The sequence below is a fragment of the Ovis aries genome, chromosome 3 (assembly GCF_016772045.2).
Source record: "Ovis aries strain OAR_USU_Benz2616 breed Rambouillet chromosome 3, ARS-UI_Ramb_v3.0, whole genome shotgun sequence".
In the NCBI taxonomy this organism is placed as follows: Eukaryota; Metazoa; Chordata; class Mammalia; order Artiodactyla; family Bovidae; genus Ovis; species Ovis aries.
Window position 1 is genome coordinate 95,248,514 of NC_056056.1, and position 22,108 is coordinate 95,270,621.

The 22,108-nt window shown below is 47.0% G+C and overlaps 2 protein-coding genes across 3 annotated transcripts; one reads left to right on the plus strand and one right to left on the minus strand.

Annotated features, from left to right (window-relative positions):
• Positions 1-85: 85 nt before the first annotated feature.
• On the minus strand, positions 86-5,552 carry PRADC1 (protease associated domain containing 1). Of its 2 annotated transcripts, none has more exons than XM_060413913.1 (5): positions 5,114-5,552; positions 1,978-2,078; positions 1,302-1,411; positions 865-1,032; positions 86-639 (listed from the first exon to the last, which is right to left on the minus strand). In XM_060413913.1, the coding sequence occupies exons 1-5, from the start codon at positions 5,187-5,189 to the stop codon at positions 519-521; spliced, it is 576 nt and encodes a 191-aa protein (XP_060269896.1). In that variant the 5' UTR covers positions 5,190-5,552; the 3' UTR covers positions 86-518. The 2 variants fall into 2 exon arrangements, with proteins under 2 accessions (XP_060269896.1, XP_027822805.1); XM_027967004.3 differs by lacking the exon at positions 5,114-5,552 and adding an exon at positions 4,100-4,232.
• Positions 5,217-21,282, plus strand: CCT7 (chaperonin containing TCP1 subunit 7). The gene is made up of 12 exons (XM_004006072.5): positions 5,217-5,344; positions 10,946-11,099; positions 11,731-11,837; positions 13,226-13,351; positions 14,137-14,189; positions 14,541-14,712; positions 16,775-16,939; positions 17,676-17,864; positions 18,588-18,685; positions 19,242-19,374; positions 19,870-20,076; positions 20,919-21,282. The coding sequence occupies exons 1-12, from the start codon at positions 5,339-5,341 to the stop codon at positions 21,138-21,140; spliced, it is 1,632 nt and encodes a 543-aa protein (XP_004006121.1). The 5' UTR covers positions 5,217-5,338; the 3' UTR covers positions 21,141-21,282.
• The last annotated feature ends 826 nt before the right edge of the window (positions 21,283-22,108 follow it).

Below are 22,108 nucleotides of genomic sequence, written 5' to 3' on the forward strand. Positions count from 1 at the left end.
TCCTCCCTTCAGAACAAGAGCGTGGGACCAAGTGAGTGTTTGAAGCCCCCCACCCCACCCCTGTGTGCTTTACTCTAGGACACAGTTGCAACCCTGATGAGAGGCTTTATTGCTAAAAAGTCACTGAGGGTTTATTAAGTCCTCAAACACCAGCTCCTTACACCATTCCAGCAATTGCTGTGAAAGACTCTGGGTGGGGAGGCTGGAGCCAGGTGGGATGTGACAGGTCTCAGATGGCTCTCAAACCACCTGCTGTTGGCCCCTTTGGTTTCAGACCCAAGCCCACCAGCCCCAGCGCCTGGCTCTTGGCTCTTCCCATAGCATGAGACACCTTAGGGGCCCAGGGGAGGAAAGGCCAGTGGTGTGGCTTCCTTTAGCTGAGCCAAAGCCCAAGCCCTTTTCCTCTACCTGGCTCCACCAGTTCCCAAATGCTATCCCCAAATCCTGAACAGCAGAATTCCTGGATTTTCCCTTCTCAGCCCAGAGTTGCTTATGGCTGGAATGTGGGACCAACTCTTCTACCAGAAGGTCCAGGGCGGTTGCAGCAGCTCAAAGGTGGGGATGCTGGTGACATTGACTGGGATGGAAATGATGGCCCAAGGCAGCCCATGCTGTTCCAGGGAGCGGCGGATCATGTAGCTGGGAGGGCATGGAGAGAGGTGGTGATGGTCACTTTCCCGGCACCCCATCATGCCCCACTGTCCCCATTACTCTGGGAGTTCCAGAGCCTGAGGACTTTTTTGGCCCTCCAACCAGGGCACCCCAAGATGAGGCTTGTGGGTAGGGACTAGTAATTGCCCTTGACCTCCCCGAGTTGTGGCACCCAGTTTGGTGCTAATACAGCCAGAGACAAGGACCCCTCACCCATCTCGGCCAAGCAGGAAGAGGGCGGGGATGTCAGCTGTGCGCTGGGTACTGTCCTGAATCATCTCCACGTAGAAGCTGTCATTGTCAACCGCGTTGTCAGAGATGATCACTGCCCGCCCGCCGTGCTCCTGCACCACCCGGGTCTTGGAGAGGAAGGAGCAGCCCCTGGAAGAGGTGATGATGAGACCAAAGAAAAGGCAGGGTCCTAGCTATTCCCTCCCCAGACCACCACCCTGGGAGGGTGCAAGAAGGATCAACCATGAGGATTATTTTTTTATAGAGGCTCACAAGTAAATAGCCAAAGGCTTGGATAATTTTAAGACATTTCTTAAAGACTCTTAAAAAGACGAATTATTTAAAAACAGTTATTTCAAAGTATCACCACCAACACTGATCTCAGACTCCCCTGGTGCCTGTGGCTGTCCGCGCCTTACCCCCTCTCCACCAGCGCGATCTGGTCCTGGATGAAGAAACCGTTGCTGAGTTCCCCGCAGGCCTCTGAAGGTTCCGCAGGGACAAGGTGAATCTGCTCATACCTTGTGTGCTGAAAGATAATTAAACAGGTGAAAGTGTGGGGAGGGGTTAGGACCGAGCTGATCATCCCATTGTATCAGCTCCCCACAAAATGTGAAGGAAATATGTGATTTCTGTGTGCTGGACACTTGAGCACTTTTACTCAATTCTCACAATTGTCTGGTTGTCCTATCCCACCCTCCCTTTCTTTTTCTTTTTCTTTTTTTTGTCAAATCCTTATTTTTTTTTTTTCCCACCCTCCCTTTCACAGACACAGGGAAGTTGCTATGGACCCAGACTCACGTATTAATAGTTCAGCTGTGGAGCTAGCAGAGCCTTTGGCTTTTTTATTTTTTAAACTTTCATGTCCCTAAGAAGACAGTTTTTCCCTCTGTGATGCCCAGGTCTGTATTATACCGAGAAGAACCGCTGGAAGCCCTTCCTTCCTGGCTCTATAGCCCTGGAAGACAGAGTAGGATTCTGCCCCCTTCTCTGTCCCAGCACTCAGGTATTGACTGAATTGATGAAGGTCACCTCAACTTAGTAGGGGGAAATGTGGAGATAGCATCAGATATGAGGGGGCCTCCCTCAACTTACAAAGATACCGCCAAAGTCCTTGGCAGGTGTGGCTGTGAAGATGTAGCGAATGTCCCCAGGACTCAGCACTTGAAAGTACAAATAATCATGGATGCGTAAGCCTGAAAGGTAAAATGTACAGGTGAGAAGCCTCCGGGGGAAATGCTGGTTCAGGTTCAGATCATGGACTCTATGCCTTCAATAGGCTGGCTATGGTCTGGGCCCAGAGACCCAGCTTCAACAAATTGTGTCCTCGAAGTAGTTAGGATAGATGGTCTCTGCCCTGGGGAGGATAGAGCTGATGCAGACAGAGTTAGTGACCCCAGAAGTTTACAGCTGCTGCTGCTTACAGAGGTGAGCCAGGGAGACAGAGTTCCAGTGTGACCTCTCTGAGGGTTAATTCATCTTTGCTCTGAAGCAGACTTGAGAGTTTCAAGGTGGTAGATGTCATAGCTGTTGTTAAAAAAAAAAAAAATCTGGTTCCACTGCCATTCCCCCCTCGTCCAGTCACTACCATTTCTCATCCTAGCTGATGCAGCTTTCTAACTGGTCTATCTTAGCCTCCATTCTTGCTCTCTAAGGTCCATTCCCCTAACAACTGCCAGGAATTTCCTTAAAATGTCTTAAAGCATATATGATCATGTCACCAATGCCAGAGCTTCAATACCCTTCAGGGACTTCCTTTGGCACTTAAAACCTAAACTCTAGTCTGCAAGGCCCTGCTTGATCTGGCCATTGGCAGCTACTCCAACCTCATCTCTTTCCTTCCTGTGTTCTAACTACACCGGCTTCCAGTTTCTTCACATCTCCAAGTCTTCTCGCAAGTTCCCTCACCATACCGCACCTCTACCTCTTTACAGGGCTCACTCCTATTCATCCATTAGATCAGTTTCTCAGAGAAACCTGCCCTGTGACTGCCCTCCTTTTATGCCCATTTAAAAATGTACTTTGTCTCCAATGACACTTTTAACATAATTTGGAATTATCTTTGTTGTCTCTCTCCTGCACTAGAACAAGGACTTATGTAATTTCATTCCATACTGTATCCACCTTAACCAACATAGTGGCTAGACTGTAAGCGGTGCTCTAAAAGGTTGCGTGGATGAACAACTATTTCTGGCAAAGAATTGCCAGAACAACTAGATTTTTCTGGGATGTGGATCTCTTTAGTACCAAAGTGTAATGTTTTACCTGAACTTAAGTGGCTGGTTTCCTTAGTCCAGAGAGATTGAGTAATGTGAAAGGGTGGAAACTTCTGCCACAAGTTGCTACTGTGTGTCAGGGCTGGGATCAACTGTGGCTTTAGCTGTCCTTTTCTACATCCTAATCAGCCACCAGGTAGAGGTCCACTGGTTTGGTACTGGGCTATACATACAGCCTTTTGTCCTGGGAGTGGAGGCTTCCTGTCAAACAGAGATACACTCCCAGGAGGCCCTCCTGGATTAGCACTAAAATTCCCCTCCTGCCTACACATCTTTGCCTAGCCTTTGCATCCGCTGATCCGTGTAAATTAAGTGTAGCTATACACATGTGCTCACGTATGTATATGGGTGTATGTTTACGTTCTCATGTAGGTGCAAACAGGTTTGGTGTGTGCGTATGTGCTAAGTGCGTGCAAGCCCATGAATAGCAACGTGTGGTCCCATTTATGTATGTGAGTGCTCACATATTTCCAGCTTGTATTCCTGTGAGTGAGTGTGAAAGTCACTCAGTCGTGTCCGACTCTTTGCGACCCCATGGATTATATAGTCCATGGAATTCTCCAGGCCAGAATACTGGAGTGGGTAGCCTTTCCATTCTCCAGGGTCCCCTTTACGTATGTGAGTGCTCACATATTTCCAGCTTGTAGTACCCCTAGGTGTTTCTTGTTCTTCGCCCCCCTCAGCCACCTAAGTCGGCGCTAGTGGGGGTAGGGGGAGCCTTCTTTCGACGTGGGTAGCTGGGGACTCACAGCCCAGCCTCAGGCCGCTCCCGGTTAATGTCCCTGGGGACCACTATCCACCCACTCCAGGTGCCTGTGTCTGGACCTGCCTTGCTCCGAATTCGCGGGTCCCCAAGGTGACCCGTGGCCCCCGGCCCAGGACGCGCTCAAGCTGGTCCGCCAGCCCCGCCCTGAAGCGTAGCCCCGCCCGTTGCTGCTCACCGTGGGCCGCGACGCACGCGGGGAGCCAGAGCACGAGACACCACCAGCCCGCGGCGCCGGGGACCATCTCCAGGGCCCGGCCGGGCGCCGCGCTTCTTCCAGCCACCCCGCCGCGCGTAGCTAGCCGGACTTCGGCCTGACAGCTGCTCTGGCCTCCCGCCCCCGGACCCGCTCACGCCGTCGGTTGGCTGACCGGAATGAGGCCTAGGACTGATTGGCTCTGAGGCCTGCTTATGTAGCCACATTTTCCGCCCCTACGCCCTAGCCCACTTCCTATTGGCCGAGAGAAGTGAGGCCGAGAGCTGATTGGTCTAAACTGTTAACTGCAACTGTCGGCCCCCGCCCCAGCATGTCTCTTTTTGGGTTAGACTCTGCAGGACCTTTCAGGCAAAAGGGCGGGCCCCGGAGGCCGCAGGAACTGAGAATGGGAGACCCGCAGGACTCGCCTCAGCGCCGAGAGTCTTGGCTAGTCAGCTCGTGCGTTCTCGGCCGAATCCTCACCGCGGCAGCTTCGCAAGACGATTTATCTTCTACCTGTGATTTCCTTTTTCCCATCCTCTTGGGAAGGCATTCGTCTAGTGCCCAGGTCTCCGGCGACCCCTGCTCTGCTCATCCTCTGCCTAGTTCCACTGGCGTTTGTGCGCTCGTAGTCAGTAGGCTCTGGGGATGTGGCCTGATGTACCCGACACTCGAGGAAGCTCTGATAGTGCCAAACCAGAAAACGAGCATTCGGGCCAGGTGCCCACGAGTGATTTTGGACACCTAACCTCTCAGCCTCAGTTCCCTCATCTGTAAAGTGGGCGTGATCGTGGTACTACCAAACAACGAGCTCCGTCACGTCAAATGCTTAGTAAAAGCCTGTCTCTCAGCAGTCAATAAATATATGCGTTTATTGCATCCCTTGGTCTTGGGAGATAGGGGGAATGGAATTAGTTAGTGGCTGACGCGGCCGAGCAAGGATTCTACATGCTCAAAAATAATGGCACCAAGGAAAACCGGCGAACCTTCCCTTACCAACGATTTTCTCAGCTCTCACCGAGCCCCAGCCTCTGACCCTTCTAGCCACGCCGACTCTGTGGTAGCGAACCATAGAGTGGCGGAAGTGGCCCACCCCTTCCTCTCCCGGTCCAACGGCTTTGTGAAGCTTCTGGGGATTTCTCTGGCGCGGAGCATTGTGGGGTTGCTGGGCGTCCCGGGCGCGGAGAAGAGGAGTAGCCGGCCCCTGGATAAGCTTACAAGATGATGGTGAGTCGCAGCTCAGTCATCCGGCCCCATCCGCTGCCATCTGGTCGGTAGCTGGCGCCGCCTGGCCTAGGCCAGTCTCATAGAACCTTCTCCTGCTTGTTGACTCTGTTCTCGCCCCGACCCTCTGTCTGTGAGGGACCCCGGCCCGCTACCGCCTGGTGGGCCCGGGCCCGGAGCAGCTGCCCTCAGCGAGGGTTTTGTGGGCCTCAGGAGGCTCCGGTCGGGCCGGCTGGGGACTACAAATCCCAGGGTACTTCGGGCCCTTGAACCTGCGTCGGTCACCCGGTTTTCGGAGCCCCCCATAATCATGACCTGGGTCAAATGACTGCAGGTTGAGCGTGCATACGCGGTCCAGGGCCAGACTTGGAAGCTCTGGCTGTCTTGAAAAATGTGGATGTGAAGGAGGGTGCTTCCTAGAACCGGCAGAGGCAGCATGGGGACGGAGCCCAAGGTCTCAGCTTTGGTCTCTCATTGCCCCGCTCCCTGCCCCCTTGCTCTGCTGCATGATTGAAAACAGATCCCTCCGCTCGTACTCCTCTCTTCATCCCTTCATTCATTAAGTAAACGCATTTCGTTGTTGGGTCGCTCAGTCTTGTGTGACTCTTTGCTACCCCATGGACTGCAGCACACCAGGCTTCCCTGTCCATCACCAACTCCCGGACTTAGTCAAACTCATGTCCGCCGAGTCGGTGATGCCATCCAACCATCTCATCCTCTGTCGTCCCCTTCTCCTGCCCTTAATCTTTCCCAGCATCACGGTCTTATCCACTGAGTCCATCTCATCAGGTGGCCAACATATTGGAGCTTCCGCTCCAGCATCAGTCCATCAGTGAATATTTAGGACTGATTTCCTTTAGGATTGACTAGTTTGATTTCCTTGCAGTCCAAGGGACTCTCAAGAGTCTTCTCCAGCACCACAGTTCGAAAACATCAATTCTCCAGCACTCAGCCGTCTTTATGGTCCAGCTCTCAGATCTGTACATGATATACTGGAAAAACCATAGCTTTGACTATACAGACTTTGGCGGCAGAGTGATGTCTGTGCTTTTTAATATGCTGTCTATATCCTTCCAGGAAACAAGGGTCCTTTAATTTCATGGTTGCAGCCACTATCCGCAGTGATTTGGGAACCCAAGAGAATAAAGTCTGTCACTGTTTCCATTTTTTCCCCATCTGTTTGCCATAAAGTGATGGGACTGGATGCCATGATCTTTGTTGTTTGAATGTTAAGTTTTAAGCCAGCTTTTTCACTTTCCTCTTTCACCTTCATCAAGAGGCTTTCTAGTTGCTTTCTGCCATTAGGGTGGTGTCATCACATATCTGAGGTTATTGCTATTTCTCCCAGCAATCTTGCTTCCAGCTTGAGCTTCAGCCAGGCATTGTGCACAATGTACTCTGCGTATAAGTTAAATAAGCAGGGTGACAGTATACAGCCGTGACACACTCCTTTCCCAGTTTGAATTAGTCCACTGTTTCGTGTCTGATTGTAACTGTTGCTTCTTGATCTCATACAGGTTTCTCAGGAGGCAGTTAAGGATGGTCTAGTATACTCATCTCTTTAACATTTTTCCACCATTTGTTGTGATCCACACAGTCAGAGGCTTTAGCATAGTCAGTGAATCAGAAGCAGATGTTTTTCTGGAATTCCCTTGCTTGTTCTGTGATCCAACAGATGTTGGCAATTTGATCGCTGGTTCCTCTGCCTTTTCAAAATCCAACTTGTACATTTGGAAGTTCTTGGTTCACGTACTGTTGAAGCCTAGCTTGAAGGATTTGGAGCATTATTACTTTGCTAGCATGTGAAATGAGCACTGCTGGATGGTAGTTTGAACTTTTAGTACCTACTGAATGTACTAGGCCCCTAGTACAGCTTCTGAGGTGCAATTTCTCAACCAGGAGAATGGGCAGGGCAGTGGGGATGATGTATTAGAGGTGACAAGACCCAGCCTCTGACCCTATCTGCCCTTCCAGATGTGGCATGAGATGGCTTTTCTAGTTGGCCACCTAATTCTGGGTCTCATTTTCTTTAGGGAAGCAGGTGAATCGTGGGGGCTGTCTGTAGCTCTCCCCTCCCCCCTTCTGTGGCATCCCTTTCTCCAACTTGGAGCTACAGGTACCTTCCATGGGCCCCAAACAACCTCAGTGGTGTCCCCTGAGTTGCTCTTGAACAGGGCCAGCTCTCAAGTGTTTGAGGTAAAACCCTGACCTGTGGTCCCTGTGCACTTGGCAGGTCGCTTGTCTGTTTTTATCCATCCAGCTCAGTTCTCTGTTCTTTTCCTGCTTCCTCAACTGCTGCCTGACCTAGTCATAGTCAGACTGACAGCTGTCAGGTGTGCAGCCTACCAAATGCCCTGAGAATGCTGCTTGTGCCTGAGAGAGTAGGAACCTGGCATTACTCTGTGTACCCTCTCTCCCTTTCATACATCCAGTACTGCCTTTTTCAGCCGGTCTTCACTGTTACCTATTCCCTGAGGTCACCTTCATCTCGTGCAGTGGCAGCATAGTAGAACACTTGAGAGTAAGGGCTCTGGAGCCGCACCGAATGCCTATGTTTGTGATTAACTGTGCCACTTAATGGACATGTGACTTTGAGTGTGGTTTTATATTTCCCGCCCCCAAAGTTCTTCTGACTTGTGATAAAACCCTTCACCAAGAAGCCCCAGCCCACCACCTTGGCTTTTTCCTGAACTGACCCCTGCTCTGTTTCCTTGCTTATTGCCTTTTTATAGCTCTCCTTTTTGTGTGTGAAACTTAAGTCACCAAGAACTCTTCTTGCTGTTATTGTTTGGTACCTGGTGTTGAATTGGTACCTGGTATTGAATTGGTACCTGATACTGTGGAAGCCTTTTGTGATTGAAAAAGAGGTAAGAGGGTTCCTCAGAAAGCTCAGTCCTGTGACTTGGGTACAACCACACAGAAGGTATTGATAGGTCCTTGCCTTTGTGTTCAGCACTGCATGCCTTAGCGTATGAACACGTGTGGTTTTATAGAGCATCAAGCTAAATAATGCTTATTAAAAGTCTTTAAGGAGAACAAAGACCATTAAGCTGAAATTAGCAAGCCTCTCATGGTAGGTACCCTTGGCAGATTATTGGATTCTGCTGTTGTTTCTTCACTTGAGTAAAAATGCAGCTGGAAAGTAACTTAGGACATGAGCTGGGCTTGCCCTTGAAGGCCTGACAGAAGAGGCACCATCCTGGTTGACCTAGCTTGGCTCAGTCCAGCCCTGCTGCCTTTTCCTCCCCAAAGGATCTCTGTACCCAGCCTGCCTTTCTGTAGGGCCTGTACAGCATAGGAACTTGGGACAATGTGGCCAGCTGCTTCCAAGCCCTTCCTGCTTGTAGTGTCACCATACTGCTGATGCTTTTCCAAAGATAAGAACCAATTGCCGCCATGATGTGTATAAAGCACTTTCAAGTGTATTTGGCCCTTGAATAACTCCGGGAGTTAGGGGACCAGACTCTGCTAAGCCAAAGTTTGCATATGATTTAGTAGGCCCCCCATATCTTGATTTCTCTGTATCTGAGGATTCAACCAATCTCAGGTGGTGGTGTACTGTAGTATTTACTGCTGAAAAAAAAATTCAGGCATAAGTGGACCCACACAGTTCAAACCATGCTGTTCAAGGTTCAGCTGATAATGTAATTGGAATTTTCAGCACCAAAAGCTTCTGTATACTGCTTTATATGTGGCCAAATCTAGGCACTCTATACATTGAAATTAGTGCCTTTACACATTACCTTTATGAAGCTTGTATTTTAAGATGGATGGCAATATAAACATTATGCTTGAGAAAGAGCAGAGAGAGTTCTGGGATCCCCTGTTCCCAGCGCCCATGTTAACTACTGTCGAGAAGAATGGCAGCTGCTAACTGAGAAGAATGGCAGCTCTGAGGGACTGCTGGCCTAGTGGGAAGGAAGTGGCTTTGGTAGAACGTGGCAGTGTGGCTCTTGTAGGTGGGGCATAATTTGGAGTTAGAGATGAGAAAAATAAACATTGGATAAGTTAGACTTGGTGGGGTGAATGACTCTGTTGAAGGGACTAGGAAGAGATTAAGACTCAAGTTGGTTTTTGATTGATAATGTAAATCTCTGTTGGGGCAGGGTTGGACCAGAGATGACTTGAGGCTGCCCTGAAGAATGATTTAGCAGAACTGGGAGAAGGGGTCTTTGGGGAACCCATTTTTCTTGCAAGGGACCTAAAGGAATTTGAGAGTACAGAGAAGCCATTAAGTAATGTATGATACGTTTGTTAGGAAAAGTTGAAACAAAATAAAATGCCCAAGTTTCAAAATTTCCTTTACTACCACTCTCTTACTTATTTGAGTTTGTTGTGCATCTTTCTAGCCTGTTTTTATGTAGTTGCTCATTATATCTTGCCTCTTACAGTTATTTTCTTGTTTTTTTACCCCAGTGTAAATTAGACTATGCCATTACTCTGCTAAAAGCTTTTCCAGGGCATCCCTTCTTTGTAGGAATAAAATCTATAAACTCCTTACCATAGTCTGCAGATGAGTAGTGATTTAATTCCTGTCTGCTTCTTCAACCTCATTCCAGTCTTTTGCTTACTCACTACCCTCCAGCTACACTGGCCAAAGAAGTCAGATTTTTAAAGACATTGTTCGGTTAATGTGGAGTCAGCCTCATGGGTTGTTTGACTTTCTAGTTTGTGAATTCCTGGCTCTTTTTGTTGGACTGAGACAGCCTGATGCTTTTCTGTGTCTTCTCCACTCGAACACTTGAAATATCCCCTGGGGTAGACATGGGCAGTGACTGTCAAACTTTATATTTGCAATCCACAGTAAGAAATAAATTTCAAAGCATAGGGTTGCAGAGGGTCAGATACAACTTTGGGACTAAATAACAACATAGCCTAATTGCACACACATAACTAACATAACAAAAGTTTTGAAACAGTGTTTACACTTATCTGTTTTACATACGTAAAATCAGTCATAAGAGAATAGTGACTGTTCTGGGACCAATGCAAAGAGAGAAACACTTGTTTAGGGTATCTGGTTGGAGATTAGTCACACGAAAGCTTCATGGAACCAGCATGAGAGATGGAAACACTGCTGTACAAATTAGGGTTGTCATTTTGTGAGACAGGACAAACAAATCTGCCATTTGTTTATCTGCCTGGCCATTTCCCTACGCTCCAGCTACCATCATTGGTAAAACCGCCTGCTTGGGCATCTCTGGGTCAACATCTGAAGCTCTTGGCATCTCATTCTGCATCAGTGCCCCATCTCCTTCCCTGCGATTAAGCTCTCATGGGGTTGAACGGGTGTTTGCTGGAGTGAGCACTGAGTATGGCCCGCTTCCTCCTTATGCGGTGGCCTAACTCCTCAACCCGAGAAACAGGGTCAGAAGCTGAAAGGGCTATGCTTTTTCAACTGGGCACTGAGGAATACATTATTTGTTCTTTTTGACTAAATCAGTGCTTCTCAAACCATTTTCTGGTATATCTGCAGAACATGCTATCTCGGGGGGTAGAGGCTGTCTAAGGAATAGATGTAGTGGATGGACATTGGGGAAATGTGGTTTAAAGGGGCCTCCAGATTTTTTTTTTTTTTTTAGTGAATTGCTCTTTCTTCTCTAGCCCACACCAGTTATCCTGTTGAAAGAGGGGACTGATAGCTCCCAAGGCATCCCCCAGCTTGTAAGTAACATCAGTGCCTGCCAGGTGATTGCTGAGGCTGTCAGAACTACCCTGGGTCCCCGTGGCATGGACAAGCTCATTGTGGATGGCCGAGGTAAGTGCAGAGTTTCTCAGACCAGTGTGCAGAAGAGGAGGCTCCTCTAAAGTGTTTGGGGCCAGCAGAGGTTGGCAACAGAAATTCCTCTGCTTTTAAGATCGCTGAAGGATTGCTCACTGTGAAGCTACTTCTTTTCATATGTTGTCCTGAATGCTGAACCTCTTGGGAATATATGGGAAAAGCCAGGTTCAGGAATCTTGCCTTGCAGAGAGAGTTGGCCTAAAACATGAAATAGAACCTTCCGAAGTTGCCTGTGGTCACTCCTGTTGTATCGTGTTGCTGAGACAAATTCTGCATTATGTTTTAGTGTATTAATTTACAAGTGAAATACCAGGGTATCAACTGTTAAGAATATCTAAATGATTATCCATTCTTATTTTTTAAAATGTTTTCTACATCCAGTAGAGGTTTGCTGTTCAGGGAAAATGAAGAGCTCATGGTTTTTGGAAATGTTTGATTTTAGGTGGCCCTTTGTGCCCAGAGCTAAATCTGTAAAAAGATCAGTTCATTCCCACCACAAGACCCTCTGTCCTGTCCCAGTAAAGTGTATATGGGCTCCAAGTCCAGCTAGAAGTCAGAATTTAAGAAAAGATCTTTACATTTTTACTTTGTGTTTGTCCCTTTAAAGGCAAAGCAACAATTTCTAATGATGGGGCCACAATTCTGAAACTCCTTGATGTTGTCCATCCTGCAGCGAAGACTTTAGTGGACATTGCAAAATCCCAAGATGCTGAGGTAGGAATATCAAGTTTATGCTTTTCAGTGGAGATTGAAATACATGCCTGTTTGTTCCTTTGCTCTTCTTTCTTGAAGCATTTTGATTTTATATCTAAAACCATAATTTCACAAATACAGGTTTGTAAAACTATGTAGATGGAATTAATAGCTCTTTAAAATTCCTTCTGTTTCACTGAGTGTGGCTCAGATCTCAGGACTAGGCCTGTGTGCTGTCATTCATATGAATTGCTCAGTAAATAATTTAACCTCTCATCCGTTGGTTGCCTTATAAAATGGAGCTGGAGATTGTTTCCTGTTCACTTTTTTCTTTCTTAAAAAAAAAAAAAAAATTTATAGTGGTAAAACACACATAACATAAAATTTGTCGTTTTATGTTCCTGTCAGTGACATTAACTTGTCTTTGCCTTTTTAAAAATCATTTCTAACACTGGAGTCTTATTGAGAGAGACAAGTTTGCATTTCAGAGTGTTACAGATAACGTCCCAAAGTTATATTAAAAGGTCTATTAGGACCCTGTAGCCTGGAAAACAGTATGGCAGTTTTCAACAAAGGAATACCTTTCTGTATTGGAATAGGAATTCTGTATTCTGAATAGGAATTTGGCAGCTTAAACCCTTTGCCACAGTAACTTTTTTTCTCCCTAAAATCTCTTACATTCCACAGAAACATAAGTGAGTTAAAAGTAAATTTCCTCTATATCAGAGGTTAACCAGTTTTCTAAAAAACTCTTTTTTCTCAAAGAAAAGGGGAAGCAAAGGGAAAAAAAGCTCTTATTCTTTTTCTCCTTTATTTAAAGTTTAGATCCCATTATAGAAAATTGCCGTTAAGAAAAACAAGTTCATAATCTGCTTATTCCAGATAGTGTTTAAAATACAAAAGACTTTGATCCTTAGAGGTTTGTTTTGTGAACTACTGTAGAATTTGTTCCCATTTATCTCATACCTTTTGCTACCATTATTTGTTATTTGTGACATATTCAGTTCAGTCGCTCATGTCCATCGAGTCGGTGATGCCATCCAGCCATCTCATCCTCTGTCATCCCCTTCTCCTCCTGCCCCGAATCCCTTCCAGCATCATGTATATTAGCATTATAATATTATAAGCATGTATATTGTGTTACTGATCATAGTACCTTTGTCCATAGTAAGTAAGTTCTTGGTTAATTTGTGTGTATGATTTCATATTCTGGGAAAATTTGTCCAGATCAGCTCTCTTTGGAGAATGGGCCTGGCTGTGGAATTAATTTTGTGGCCCAGGACCATTTGATGGGATGAATATCTACCCAGCAACACCCCAGTTTAAATGGATAGATTGCCTAGAAAACGGAGTTTGGGAGTTTTGTTCCTGAACGTGAGTGACGTGAGCTCCCTGTCATCCTGTTCCAGGTCGGTGACGGCACCACCTCAGTGACCCTGCTGGCTGCAGAATTTCTGAAACAGGTGAAACCCTACGTGGAGGAAGGCCTGCACCCGCAGATCATCATCCGCGCTTTCCGCACTGCCACACAGTTGGTATGGGAGCGCTAGCGAAGCGGGGCCGTCTGGGCACCTTCTTGTTTCTCTTAGGATATGGTCTGTATTGGGTTGTGGAGGGTCTGGGGACAATATTCCTTGAATTCCTTCTGAATTCTACTCCATAGAAATCTCAGTTCTACCATTCAATAGCTATTGACTAGGTATATTACTTAGTCTATTTAAGCTTCCAGTTTCCTGACAGACCATGATGTAGATGTACCACAGGCTGTCAGTAAGTGAGAGCTGTTTTGTTTTTATCGAGTACTTCGTAGCACATCTTGAGGCCTTGCTTTTATTGACCTTTGACTCTCATTCTTTAGCTTGGGGCAAGTCAGTTCCTCTTCACCTTACTTTCTTTACTGTCTCTGTTTTGGGATGGTGACATTAAAATGAAATCATGTGAGAAGTATGTACGAAAGGATATCTTTTGAAGAAGATGGCTTTGGAATGATACAATGTTTAACATACGAATATGTGTATCATATATTACATAACGTAGTTACTATATAAAGTACTGGAAGTTGTCACCAGTGCTGTTCTGGCCTGCACTTTGTCACTGGTGCTGTTCTGTGCCTGCTCTACAGTTCTAACTTTGGGCATTTTTCTAAACTAGAGCTTCATATTTTTCTGGGCAGCAAAAGACTTAGAAATGGTATTTTGACTATCGAGTAGAAATACTTAAGATTTGGGAGTAAAGATTAGGGACTAGCAAGAGAGATTGGGATCCACTTTTCCAGTTTGTTTTTAATGTGAGAGACTCACCCAGTTTCTGTTCTTGGCAGGCAGTTAACAAGATCAAAGAGATTGCAGTGACTGTGAAGAAGGAAGATAAAGTGTAAGTTTGCAGTGAACTTTGTCAGAACCTTGACTTCCCATGGCCAGATTGGATGCAGAAGCGTGCTGGAATACCCTGCATGGACTGGGGCTGATTGGCTCTTGCTAAACCCCTTGCTGTACCCCAGTCCGTGTAGTACAAGAGTGGCTGTAGACTGCAGTTGAAAAGCTGTCACTCATGAAGTCTTTGACTGCAATTACCATCTGTCACTGGTAATCTGCCCTAAAGATTCAGAAGACAAAGGTTGAGGGCTGAATTTAGAGGCTAGAATAGAAACCATCTCCACATTGCAATAGAGTCCGATAAGAGGGGCTTTCAAGGCCTGATGCAGGTCCCACCCTTGTGTCCCAGGGAGCAGAGGAAGCTGCTTGAGAAATGTGCCATGACTGCTCTGAGCTCCAAGCTGATCTCCCAGCAGAAAGCCTTCTTCGCTAAGATGGTGGTGGACGCGGTGATGATGCTTGATGATTTGCTGCAGCTTAAAATGATTGGAATCAAGAAGGTGCAAGGTGGAGCCCTAGAGGTGAGCCTGCCGAGGCCTCCCTAGGAGGCTCTTGCTTTCACATCAACCCTGTAGGCAGCTTGGCTTAGGAGGACAGCACACGTTAGAGGAATAGAGAGAGCGCACTCGGGCTGAAAGCCAGACTGAAGCTGTGTTCCTCATACTGTGGCTATAAGCTGTCTCCTATAGGTGCATTTTGTAACCTCCACAGACTTGTATTACTTGTCAGCAGAATCGAAGGGTGAACTGGCTGATTTTCAGAATCTCAGTGTTAATGTCTGAGGGGACAGGGCTAGCTCTGATAAATTATCTGAAACCTTCTCAATAAATATAAGTACTTTTCAGTATATTCTTCTCCAAGTGGTACAAGCAGGCTCTCCCTTCTTTTATTCATTTATCTTGAACAGATAGTACAGAAGTCAAGCTGTATAGAAAGTCCTAAAGGAAAACAGAAATGTCTCCTACACCTCCCCTGCCCCAGAAACCACTCTTAACTGTGTGTATTCTTCCAGACTGTGCATCTATAAGTATAAATGTAAATATTGTTTTCTGAAACGAATGCTCACCTGTAATGCATAGTGTCCTGCAACTGGCTTTTGTTTATTTAACAACATATTTTTTCACTTATTTAAATTAAAATAGTGGCTAGTGTCTACTGTATATGCACAACACAATTGCATTTCCATTCTGTTCGTCTCCTCCTCTTCTTCCTGTCATGGCACACGAGAGTGGGATGAGATTCCCTTTATGTAATAAAGCTGTAAAGAATCTGAAAGTCATCTGAGCCGTTCCCATGCCTTTGGCCCCCAGATGGGCGTGTTTCAGCCCATTCTCTATGTCATGGCTTGCTGACATTGTCTTTACATACTGCTTTGATCTCAGTGTGCCATCTTCTGTTCCAGAAACCCTTGAGATTAAATTGGCATTCACTAAACTAGGGCTCAGAACTGTAATTTTAACTGGTGAGAAAGCCAGGGGCTGCGAGCCACACATACGTTCAGTCTGTCTCTTTTACTAGTCCTTTGTCCTGGTAATGCAATTGTTATTTTGTTGACATATAGTTGATTTACAATGTTGTATTAATTCTCCTGTTCAGCAAAGTGATTGTTAACACATACCTAATTCTTTTTCATATTCCTTTCAATTATGATTTATCACTGAATATTGAAGAGTAGGACTTTGTTTACCCATTCTGTCTAGTAGTTTGCATGGTAACCCCAAACTCAACCCATTTCTCCTCCAACCCCCGACCTCCATGGCAACCACAAGTCTGTTCACTTTGTGAGTGTTTCTGTTTCATAGAGAGGTTCATTTGTGTGGTATTTTAGATTCTACATGTAAATGATATCATAGGCTATTTGTCTTTTTCTTTCTGACTTCACTTCCTGAATATACCATTCTTTATGGAGTGGGAAATGACTAGGTCATTTAATAAGATCTGAGATTGAGCCTGCCTTCTCATAGTATTAAAGTCACTCCCAAGTGCTGTGTGTTTTCTCTCATGCCCTTATGTTAAATCTGCCACGCAGCAAGCTCTGTTTTGGAATGAGTGGTGTAGTAGTTCATATTTTGAGGGATTAAGATGAGAGAAGCCACAATGATAACTTGAGAACTGCGGGAAATTTCTGACTGTTATGACCTTTTATTTTCATTTCCTAAAGAGAGGAAGCATCTAGGCTACAGCACACAGGTGTTTGTACGCTCACGTGCAGTACAGGTAGGGAGGGATATGTGTACTTATGTGCAGTGAAGACTGGGAGGTGTCGAGTTGGAAGGACAGTGCATCCCTTGGCACGTGTGCTTTGGAGGGTCAGTCCTAAAGGACAGCCCAGACAGGCCTTTCCCATGTTTAGTATCTGCAAGCTAAGTGGTTTTCCTTATCCTGAAGGGACAACCAAAATATGTTTTCATATTTTTCCTAGCATTTAGGATGATGGAAAAACTTCATTACAGTAGTGGAATAAAAACATAATTAACCCTTTCAGGTTCACAGAAATGGATATGCGTTAGTCCAGCACACCACTAACTTGATTTTATTTCATGCCAGTGCTGAACTGTTGAACCATCTGATTTTTTTAAACAGGAGTCCCAGCTTGTCGCTGGCGTCGCATTCAAGAAGACTTTCTCTTATGCTGGCTTTGAAATGCAACCCAAAAAGTACCATAATCCAATGATTGCCCTTTTAAATGTTGAGCTTGAGCTGAAAGCTGAGAAAGATAATGCGGAAATCAGAGTCCACACAGTTGAGGTAGGTCCTCCCGCTGGCAGCGGCATGAAAATGGGCAGCATTCTGGGCCAAAGCCTTGGGCCTTGGTGGTCATTTCGGGCTTAGCGTTGTTTCTCAGGTACCTTGTGGGCTCCTTTCCCCTCCGATGCCCCTAAGTATTGATGTCTAAATACTAGGCCCACTCTTCTCACTCTACTCTCTCTGACCTGGACCTAAGGAGGTTTGGATAGGGCAAACCTGCTGAAACATTATCTTTTGGCCCTGGGGAAGGGGCTTGCAGGAGGCTTTCAGCTATAAAATGAGCCCTGTATTTTGATTCCTCTTATTTGGGTAGATGTGAGCTCTGCCATTCTAGACTGTGTCCCATGCTGCTGGGACTGGTGTGCTCCCAACATTGGTATCAGCAAGGCTATCTCTTTGGATGTAGCATGGTCACCCAGCCATAAGCAGCTGTTCTTGGAAAATCCATCCCCAGCACAGAATGGCCTTTGAAGGAAAGGTCTTGTCACTGGGGACTCCATGGGTGCAGTGCCTCAGAGGAGCTAGAACTTAGCTGGCCAGACTGCCTCACACCTTAGCAAATACCAGCTCTGGAGTGGCTCCCAGTGCTCAGATTCCTTGCTGCTTTTGTGTTTGAAAGTTGTAGATGGTTCCTAAGTTACCTTATAGGGTCCTTGTTTATTTGAACTGAGGGGAGTCTGTTCTGTTTATCCTCTGTTAATTCACAAATAAATCAATATTTTCTGGGTCTCTTCAGGATTATCAGGCAATTGTTGATGCTGAGTGGAACATTCTTTATGACAAGTTAGAGAAGATCCATCATTCCGGAGCCAAAGTCGTCTTGTCCAAACTCCCCATCGGGGATGTAGCCACCCAGTACTTCGCTGACAGGGACATGTTCTGTGCTGGCCGAGTGCCAGAGGAGGATCTGAAGAGGACAATGATGGTAACCAAACTTTCTCAGGCTGCTTTTAGGTCTTTCTGGACCCAGGGGTTTTCACTTACCCCTAGTGTATTGGAGTGGTATATGAATCTGGGCTTGTCTTCTTAACTCTTTTTGTCATAAAACACTTCAGTTCTAGTGTGTGCATACTTACTATATAAGAGTTAATCTAACCAAACAAGTCAGGAAAGCTGATTTGTGAGGGAACCTAGCAGCAGTGCTGCGATTAGCTGGCTGACTCCAGTCTTGATGCTGCAGGCCGGGTTTCCTCTCTTTTTTTTTTTCGCATCTTGCGCCTGTGGAATCTTAGTTCCCTGACCAGGGATGGAACCTGCACCCTCGCACTGGAAGCATGGAGTCTCAACCACTGAACTGCTAAGGAAGGCCCTCCTCCCTTTCTTCTTAAGCATCTTGCCAAGGTGCTTTAAGTTTTAAAGCACTGATCATGACTTCAGTCACTGCACTCAGCACTCTAGTTTAGGGAAGAGAGTATTGGGTAAAGCTTTCTAACTGGGCTTGTTTGCCCTTCATGTGTCTTCATTCTGTTTTGTTTTCTCCTCTTCCAGAGGGAGCCTTGAGGTCAAGGGTGAGAGTGGCTCATCCAGTGTATCTGGGGCACCGTGGCAGTCTAACATGGCAGTTGGCTTTAAAATTAGGTAGCAGGATGCTTGCGTCCCACCTCATGTGATCTGTCACTGCCAGATGATTTTGTCCTGTGTTCCTCAGGCTTGTGGAGGCTCCATCCAGACCAGTGTGAATGCGCTGTCATCAGATGTTCTGGGCCGCTGCCAGGTCTTTGAAGAGACGCAGATTGGAGGCGAGAGGTAAGTGGTAGGCCTGGGCTCCCTGTTTGCTTAGCTCATGAGACTTGCCTGATGGCCTTCTGCTGTCTTTGGTTTGTGGCGTATATATAACAGGCCTCCCAGGTGGCACTGGAGGTACAGAGCCTGCCTGCCAGTGCAGGAAATGAAAAGCGAGTTCGGTCCTTGGGTGGGGAGGATGCCCTGGAGGAAGAAATGGCAACCCACTCCAGTATTCTTGCGTGGAGAATCCCATGGACAGAGGAGCTGGCAGGTTACAGTAGCGTGTGCTATTGTCTTCTGAGACTTTAATCTCTTGGGGTGTATAGTGCTCAGTTATATAAAGTGTTTCAGGAAGAAAGAAGGTCAAATCAGGGCTACAGTCTGACTCCACAGTCTTTTATGCCCCTGTGGTACAGCCCTAGACCTTCCCAAGAACACGCCTTTAAGGGCAGGCTTGGAGAACTTTAGTGAGGGACAGAAGAGCAGCTGCTGAGTGTTGGGAGGACTTGGTGAGGTCAGAACACTGTGGGTTGGCAGCAGAAAAGAGTTCACAGATACAATTTGATCCTGGGTGTAGGTACAATTTCTTCACTGGCTGCCCTAAGGCCAAGACATGCACTATCATCCTCCGTGGTGGTGCAGAGCAATTTATGGAGGAGACGGAGCGGTCCCTGCACGACGCCATCATGATTGTCAGGAGGGCCATCAAGGTACTAGACCGGGGGCTTCCAGCCTGCACAGCCTACTCTGCCTCTTGAGCTGATGCAACCCTGGATTTGTGTGGTGATCCCTTTCCTGTATAACCTGTCCTTCCATGTGGGGCATGTGGGCTCTGATTGTCTCATGGATCATAAAGAAACATCCTCAGTCTCTCAAAATAAGTCATGTTACCTTAAAAGCTAAGACTTGTTCTTGTGAGCACCTGTGGAGCTGATGGAGTCAGCCATCCCAGGGATTGTGCCAGTGCCCTCAAGGTGTAGATGACCTAGAAGAGGGTCAGAAACCGTATGGTTCACCAGATTGCAGTTGGGATGTGCTAGGCGTGGTCCATGTCCTGGCTTCCTGTGGCTTGGGCTGGGGGAGGGAGTGAGGAGCCAGCCCTCCTTCTAGGCTAGGGGTCCTGTTGACTGAGTGGTCCAATTTGGCCATGGCTGGAGCTTAGAGAGGGAGCTCCTTGAATTTAGAGGTGAGTCTGGTCTTTGCAGAATGATTCGGTGGTGGCTGGTGGTGGCGCCATCGAGATGGAGCTCTCCAAGTACCTGCGAGATTACTCAAGAACCATTCCAGGAAAACAGCAGCTACTGATTGGGGCCTATGCCAAGGCCTTGGAAATTATCCCACGCCAGCTCTGTGACAATGCTGGCTTTGATGCCACAAACATCCTCAACAAGCTACGGGCTCGGCATGCCCAGGTGGGTTACTCCTTTCCTTTGAGTCCAGGGACTGGGTGGACGGGGCTAGATTCTTTGAGTGTGCTGTGCTTACTCAGGCTCTGTGTGGTCAGCCATGGTGTCGGGACTGGTTGTTCCAGGGTTTCTTCAGTGCTGCTTGCAAGAGTCTGGTCACTCCTTTTGGTGCACTGAGGGAATGAAGAAACACGGTAGCCTCCTGCCTGGAAGCGTGTACTACCCCTGTGTGTACGCGGTTCCTCGTGGGTTCCTCCAGCACTTCAGGGCCCTGCTGATAGTCCAGCCATGGCTGTGCTACCTCCATGTAGAGCACATCTCTTGAGAATTTCCTTTGTTCGTCTGCTGTTCAGCCAGCACTCGTTTAGAGATGTTTGCTAAATGCCGTGTGTTGGATGCTCGGCGTGATGACGGCAGCGCTCAGTGAGCGGCCTGCTTCTGACTTGTGGCAGAACTTGAAGCAAGTCAGTTTCCTTATCTGTAAAATGGGGGCTCCTGGAAGTGGTGTGATGATAAAAGGAGATCAAGGATCGGAAAGTCATCCTCTTGAGAAGCGTGGTTTGGCATACAGTCCTCGGATGACCTGAGGGTGAGAATGGGGCCTTCCTAAGACCCAGCAGCATGCCTGGGAGAGGCCCTGGTCCGTACTTCTCAGGTTTGGAGGGGTGGTGGAGGGCAGGGAAGGGAGGAGGCTTCCAGGCTCCCGTTGGAATGCCGTCTTCCTTAGGGAGATGCCAGCGGGTTCAGAGAGCCTGAGGATGCCTCATAATCTCAGTCATTCAGAGGATGTGCAGGAAGAAATTTGAGAGCAGTTCCATACCATTTTCCCTCTTGTTCTGCTTTTTCAGGGGGGCATGTGGTATGGGGTGGACATCAACACTGAGGACATTGCTGACAACTTTGAGGCCTTTGTGTGGGAGCCAGCAATGGTACGGATCAATGCCCTGACTGCGGCCTCCGAGGCTGCGTGCCTTATCGTGTCTGTTGATGAAACCATCAAGAACCCTCGCTCAACAGTGGATGCATCCCCAGCTGCTGGCCGGGGCCGGGGTCGTGGCCGCCTTCATTGAGGGGTTCCCCAGCCCTCACATGAGTGGCCGGCAGGCTGTGCTTACTGTGTCTCGGTCAGATATTACATACAAGGAACGGGTAGTATTTGGCCCACTCTGTTCTCACTGGAGGTTATTTAAATAAAACTTGAAAAACTTAGAATCCATTTTGCACATTATTTGGGTGCAGGAATTTTACTCATAAATGACTGTGCCTCAGAATTGTAGCTTTATGTGTACTCACGCAGCAGGTAGAAGAGAGAACTCGGCCAGAGGAGGCACTCCACTTGAGCGGCTCCTGTCTGGAAGTTTTGCTTTAGCTGCTTTCTCAGTCTTAGAAGCAGCTGGAAGATATGGAGTTGCTTCCTTTTTTTCCCCTTTTTTTCTGACGTCATCTTATTTAGCCCTGACCTTGCCCGGCACTGCTCCTAGAGTTTCTCTGGGTTTCTGTTAAGCGCATTACATTATATCTTGTCTAACCGTTTTACTTCCATATTCTTTTGACTTGGTCCCTTAATCTTTTCTTATTTAAGATCTTGAGGTTGAAGACTCTTGAAGCAATGTTTCTAAAGTCGTGTTAGACTTCTTAGAAGGGCGTCCATTGAGGAGGTGGCTGAAGGAGCCACCTGGTCTTAATTCAGGCACTAATGGTCCTGCGGGGGGGTCCCTTCTGCTTTCTTGTAACCAGTGAAAGTTGAAAATGGCCAGCACAGGTAAAATCAGCGTTCTAACTGCCTCCTCCTCTATGCTAGTCCTTCTGCTCCCTGAATCTGGGGAGTGATTTTTTTTTTTTTTTTAATCTGAATTTCAACCACTTGGAGTTTGATGAACTCAAAAGTAGAATGAGGTGGTGGTAGGTCCACATATTGGAGTTTGGCATCCCTCCTAACTTGATGATCTTTTAAGTAAATTTTTTCCAGTTGTTCTACCTGTATGATGATAATAGCTGGCTCAGAGTTGTGGGGATGTTTGCAGCTACTTGTTTGATG

Excerpts from the sequence above, each read along its gene's own strand:
- PRADC1 (XM_060413913.1), bottom strand. The coding sequence starts at position 5,189 with ATGGTTCGCTACCACAGAGTCGGCGTGGCTAGAAGGGTCAGAGGCTGG. Across the intron at positions 1,412-1,977 it reads AGGACTTTGGCGGTATCTTT|CACACAAGGTATGAGCAGAT; the intron begins GTAAGTTGAGGG and ends ATTATCTTTCAG. Across the intron at positions 1,033-1,301 it reads ATCGCGCTGGTGGAGAGGGG|GGGCTGCTCCTTCCTCTCCA; the intron begins GTAAGGCGCGGA and ends CACCTCTTCCAG.
- CCT7 (XM_004006072.5), top strand. Across the intron at positions 11,838-13,225 it reads CAAAATCCCAAGATGCTGAG|GTCGGTGACGGCACCACCTC; the intron begins GTAGGAATATCA and ends ATCCTGTTCCAG. Across the intron at positions 20,077-20,918 it reads TACGGGCTCGGCATGCCCAG|GGGGGCATGTGGTATGGGGT; the intron begins GTGGGTTACTCC and ends CTGCTTTTTCAG.